General features: G+C 40.6%; 1 protein-coding gene across 1 annotated transcript in view; it reads right to left on the reverse strand.

Moving 5' to 3' along the window:
* The window catches only part of TEC (tec protein tyrosine kinase), a 188,035-nt gene that overhangs the window by 88,138 nt on the left and 93,750 nt on the right, over positions 1 to 6,147 (reverse strand). The window contains exons 8-9 of the mRNA XM_023515987.1: positions 3,741 to 3,806; positions 765 to 819 (exon numbers count right to left, since the gene is read on the reverse strand). Of these exons, the coding sequence (XP_023371755.1) occupies positions 765 to 819; positions 3,741 to 3,806 (121 nt within the window). The remainder of the gene's footprint in view (positions 1 to 764; positions 820 to 3,740; positions 3,807 to 6,147) is intronic.

Genomic DNA, 6,147 nt, shown 5'->3' on the forward strand with positions numbered 1-6,147 from the left:
TATCTGGTTCAGAAGGAGGCCCGTCGGATTGAAGAAGAGTCTAGAAAACATTTCTTTCTTGGCGACTTATAGCTATTGGGTAAAGTATAGTCTTGTGAGCAAAACTGAAACATTACCTTTCTCTCTACCTGACGTCACCAACATTTGGAAACTATTCATGAGTATTCTTATTTTACGGCAATATAGTTATTTGCATCAATTCAATATGGTTTTTTGGGGGGGACACATTGGAGACACTGGTTATTTTTCCAAGGCTTTGGCCCTGTGAGATTGTAAGGACCAGTGTCAAGGGATGGAGTGTTAGACAACAGCCTTTTACATGGTAAGAGTGATACCAGCTTGAAGCGAATTGCCATGATGATCGGCGTTTGACCCCAGCATACAGAGTTGTTCTGCAATGAGGTCTTTGAACAATGCCTGTAGCACAGAAAACCCCTCATAAAGATGCTTATCTAACTTCCCCAGTGGTTACAAGTCTCCACAAGAAAATCTGAAGCCATGACCAGCTGCGGAGAACTCTTACAGCGACTGGAGACAGTGAGTGCCTCTGTAAGAAAGTTCCTATTAAATTTTTCTTTCTGAGAAACTGGAATTTTTTGCCTTATTCTTTGACCTCTCAGGTCTCAGCCTTTGGGGATTGGTTACCAAGATGGCCTTGATGGGGGACAGGTTCAGAAACAGAAGTAGGTGGACCTTGTTATTTGGGATTCAGTTAAATTAATTTGTGCTGAAACCAAACCCACGAAACAAGCACAAACACTTACTTCACTCCTGAGGAGCTGCTCAGCCTTGCTCCTGTTCATGTTTCTGCAGTACCATCTGAACAGACAAAACACAGTTAGGGCCTTAGGGGGTTTTAATTGTTTTTATTCTTTTTAGGATTAATAAGGTATTAACTGCTCATCAATCACTCATAATCTCCAGAATAAGCGACTAATTACATTCAAAGTTTTTCTACCCCTATCTATATGAAAACACATAGTTATTTACTCATATTCTCATTTTTTTTATTAAAGGGGGATCAAACTATACTTGCTATGTCATAACCTGAATTTTCCATCTGACAGATTATGATATCTTTGTAAACCAACATAGTTCTATGTATCATGGTATGCATGCCCCATAATTTATTTAAGCTAGTCTTCATTGTTCAACATGAAAATCATTTTCACTACTATAATTGCAGCAATAATGAATTTTCCTCCACCGACTCAAACACGCAGGAAATGGCACTTTCTGTCACTGTCTTTAATTCACATTAAAGTTTATTCCAAGCCCTTGTCCTATCGATGTGGCAGTAGAGTTCATCTCGAGTTATGATGGAGACTCCCCCACCGAATTTCTCCACAGTCCCAAGTGTCAAACAAAGCAACGCATCAGAGTGGACCTCTTGGTCTTCTAGACTTGCTGGGCCCAGCACCGCCCCAGAATCTGTGGTTGCTGGAGGCTCTCCGGGGAAAGTCTGCCATCACCAGGCAGCTGTCTCCCCTCCCGGCAGGTCTTGCCACACCCCAAGGCCCTGCAGATCTGTGCCCTTGGTAACCACTGAAAAATCCTTGTATTTTTATACTGTCATCTCCCACCTCCTCTTCAAGGGTAGTGCTCTCTCTACTTCCCCCAACACAATCAATCTCTTCCACACGAAGTAAGCAAATAAGCCAAAGGAACATTATCTTGGATCATTCTTTTATTGGCCTTCAATTTTAAACTTGTTTTGTTAGATACTTTTTAGTCAGCAAGGAGCTGTTCCCTGCAGGCACACACCCTGAGACTTTGAATGTCAACCGGTCAGTTTGGTTCCTCTGGGCATTTGAATTTTCCACCTGGCTCAGCCTTTCAGAAAAGAACCAGCACCTGTTTTTGGCCCAGCAACCACCCAGACAAACCCTGATAGAGGAAGAGAAAATACAAAGAACAAAAGACAAGCTCTTCCCCTGTCTGGATTCTTTTATGTAGGGGCCAGATGCAAATTACAACCTAAATTCAAGCTAATTACTGTTAGATGCTTTATTTGGAATCTGAGGTGATGAACCAGCCCTCAGAATTGTCAACAGCTCCTTCCCGTGGACCCCCACTTTATGAAATGTGACCAAGTTCAACAAAATTGCAGTTTGGTAGAGACCAAACTAGCCAGGGGTTCTGGGGGGCACCTGTAATCCCAGCTACTTGGGAGCCTGAGACGAGATCATGTGAAGCCAGGACTTTAAGGTTGCTGTGGGCTGTGACAGCACAGCACTCTAGCCTGGGGCGACAGAGTGAAACTCAACAACAACAAAAGAAGGAGTTCTCCTATCTAGATAAGGATGACCTGGCTTCCTAGTGCTCTCCTCCTCCCCAAATTACCACCTAGCTCTCAGTTCTATCACTTCAGAACCAGAGCCAAGTTTTCACCTTTTAGCACCTTCCCTAATTCTAAGGATTTTTCTGTATTTTCCTAGTACCTATTTCATTAAGAGCAAGGATGCTATTTTATTTACATATTGTTTATATTCCCATCTACATCTAAAACCACTTGAAGGGGATCATTCATACTGCTAGATGTTATGACCTTCTGAACCTATTAACTTTCTTCTGGATTTTAAGATATACAAACATCATATTGTATTAAGTGACATGAACAGAACAAACAGCTTGTTGCTATTTTTGTTATTTTTAAGGACGTGAAGGAAGTGCGGATCCACCACCTCAGAATGACTACAAAGGAGCATCTGAAACCTGGGAACCCCGCACTGAGATGCAGCCGTGCACTGCCCATGGGTGGGTACACCTGGGGAAAGAGATTGGACAACTGGCATCAGGACTCCTACCAATGCTCACGCATCAGGACTCCTACCAGTGCTCACACATCAGGACTCCTACCAGTGCTCACACATCAGGACTCCTACCAATGCTCACATACACGTCAGTAGACAGACGTTACAGATCTATTCAAAACAAGAAGCAGAAAGTTCTCCTACTTAGACCACACAAACAAAGAAATAACCATATCCATTATTGGATATCTGTATGCCATATGCCTCGGACCCCTGAGGCCTAGCACAGTGCCTGATGCATGCTAAGATCTCAGTAAATATTCAATGAATTTATGACTGAATGAAATATAATACAGCCATGAAAATGTTTTCAAAGAATATTAAATAGCATGAGGAAATATCCAACACTCATACTATTAAATGAAAAAAAAAAACAGGATGTAAAACACACAGAATTTGTTTCTGAATACAGAATATAGTTCTGTAAAATATACAGAATGAGTCTTTTTGAAAACAGATTGATACAGTCAACTCTGATTGATTTATGACTAAATTTTTCTTATTAATGCTTTTTCATGTTTCAAGGATTTTAAAACAATAATTGCATATTGTTATTTTAGTTAGAAAAATAAACAATACAAATGCTTTTTTAAAGGGTGCTCTGAGAAATATCACTCCTACATCTTGAATGAATGGGCAGTGATCTGTATTTTAAAGTCCGCTAAGCTGTGACTTGCTTAAAATCAATTCAATTATATAAGTTTATGTAACTCCATTCACACATTGTACCTTCAGAAAAAATGTGTAACATTACAGAGACTAACTCTCATTGTCTTTTACTACTCTAGACAACTGAATTAAGGGTATGTTGACATCACTTTCTAACGATCAGGAAATATATCCATTAATCGCCAAAATGCCTTATATAATTAGCAAACTAAAACTATTTTCTGATTTTCCACATTCACAAGTTAAATATTTACTTACTCATATTGATCTAAGTTGTTTGATTTCTTTCCTGTTACATAGTTACTTGGGATATATCCTTCACTCCTAGAAAAAGAAAAATATCTGAAGTTAACTGAAATTGCTTTACTGATAGGTTATTGAAAGAAAGGAAATTACTGCCTTTCTGAAATAAAGCGTAATATTGGCTAAAGCTCATAAGAAAGCCTAGGGGACCCCCCAATAATTCAATGCGTCTCTATCATTTGACATTTAACAAAGTGCTTCCACGCTTGATCCTTACAGAAATTCTTGAGGTACGCATTACTGTACCCATTTTCTGGTGAGGAAACTAAGGCTTAGAAAGATTAGGAAACTTTTTCAAGGTCCCAAACTTAATCCGAAATAGGGCCAGAACTTGAACTCTGGACTTTGACTAGGTGGAGTGGTCTTCCAATATTCTAAGAGACCTTTGCAGAATTTGCAATTTCTTGGTAAATTTTTATAAAAAGCCACTCCTTCAGAAAAGTTAAAGTGTTGGATTAAAAACTATTAAAAAGTGTTTTTAATAGTCCTTATGAAATACTTTCACAAAGGATGGTCCCTGACCTTTTTGATCAATATCACCTGGGGTGGCTGTTAAAAAGGAATATTCTTTGGCCATGCCCAAGAGATCTAACTTGAGACCCTGTGGGGCCAAGGAATGCCCAGTGTCACCCAGATGACTCTTACACACACCAGAGTGTCAGAAGCACTTTCACCTGGGTAGGGGCCAACATCTTCAGTATAAGACAAAAGAGACACATTTATAAAGTCAAAAAATTGAGCAAAACCCTTGTACTCTTAAACGTGAATTTTAACTATTACTAAGAACTCCTAACACACACACACACACACACGTGTGCACATGCACGGATGCAGCTAGCTGTGTTCTCCTGCACTACATGGATCTTCCAACCTGTATGTCCAGGCCTTGTTCACATGATTTGCAAAAGCCACCTTCCCCACATGGCTGCGCCTTGGGCCGTGTCAAGAGAGGGACTACAGGCATCCACCACAACACTCACATCACTTTTCTATTTTTAGTAGAGATGGGGTCTCTCTTGCTCAAGCTGTTCTTGAACTACTGAGCTCAAGCAATCCTCCTCCCTCCCAGAGTGCAAGGCTCTCCAGCATGAGCCACCTCGCCCAGCCCATTAATCTTTCTTAACTTCCTTGCTTTTTGGCTCAATGAAATGGGTCCAAGTGCATCTTGTATTTTTCCCAGCCAAACTTCAACTGTGACATTTCCCCAAGGAGCGCTGGCTTCTTTTAGTCAGAATTATTTGTAGACAAGAGTGGAATGCTGAGATTCTGGAGGCTGCTGGACTATTGTTGTTTCTGGACCTTTCTCAGAGGCAAAACCAGGGAGTGAGGGAAGAGGGAAGGGCACGGTTCTGTCCGTGTCCGCCACATTCTGGGGCGGAACTCTAAGTGCAAACTGTGCCTTTTTTTGTCTTTATGAAGGTGTATTTGTCAAGGTCGAGGATACATTTCACTTTAGTTACCAGCTTGTCAGCTTGATTTACAACTTCCAAATACTTAGATAATATGATATGTGGACTTTGATTTGTACTCTTCCTCCAGGCCTAAAAATATTGACAGAAAGTTTCAGACAAGACTTTTTAAAAAATATTGTTGAGTATGATAATGACATGGTTGTTTTAAGAAAACTCTTTAGAAATTAGACTTCGGGCCAGGCACAGTGGCTCATGCCTGTAATCCTAGCACTCTAAGAGGCCCAGACAGACAGATTGCTTGAGCTCAGGAGCTGGAGGCCAGCCTGAGCAAAAGCAAGACCCCATCTCTACCAAAAATAGAAAACTAGCCAGGCATGATGGCAGGTGCCTGGAGTCCCCGCTACTTGGGAGTCTGAGGCAAGAGGATCTCTTGAGCCCAAGACTTGGAGGTTGCTGTGAGCTATGATGCCACAGCACTCTACTCAGGGTGACAGAGTGAGATTTTGTCTCAAAAAAAGAAAAAGAAAGAAAGAAATTAGACTTAGGAGAGAAATGATATAATGACTTGAATTTATTTTTAACACATTACCTGCCATGTGAGTTGTATTTAACTCACACTAGTTTTGAGCCTGGAGCTTCATGAAGCATATATAACTTATATATCTGTTGACCTATCTTGAACTAATAAAATAGTAGCTCTAAGGGAAAAAAAATTTTTTTCTAGTGTGGTAGTTGATGTGTTAAAATACTCTAGAAAAAGAAATTGGAGGATTGTGACAAGGGGTTCCATGATACTATTATGTACTTTTTGAATGTTTGAAAAATTTTATAATAAAAAATTAAAACTCGGCTCGGAGCCTATAGCTCAACCGGCTAAGGCGCCAGCCACGTACACCTAAGGTGGCGGGTTCGAATCCCCAGCCCGGACCCGCCAAACAACAATGACGGCT

Source organism: Otolemur garnettii, unplaced genomic scaffold (genome assembly GCF_000181295.1).
Source record: "Otolemur garnettii isolate 467f Iridium unplaced genomic scaffold, OtoGar3 scaffold00083, whole genome shotgun sequence".
NCBI classification, from domain to species: domain Eukaryota; kingdom Metazoa; phylum Chordata; class Mammalia; order Primates; family Galagidae; genus Otolemur; species Otolemur garnettii.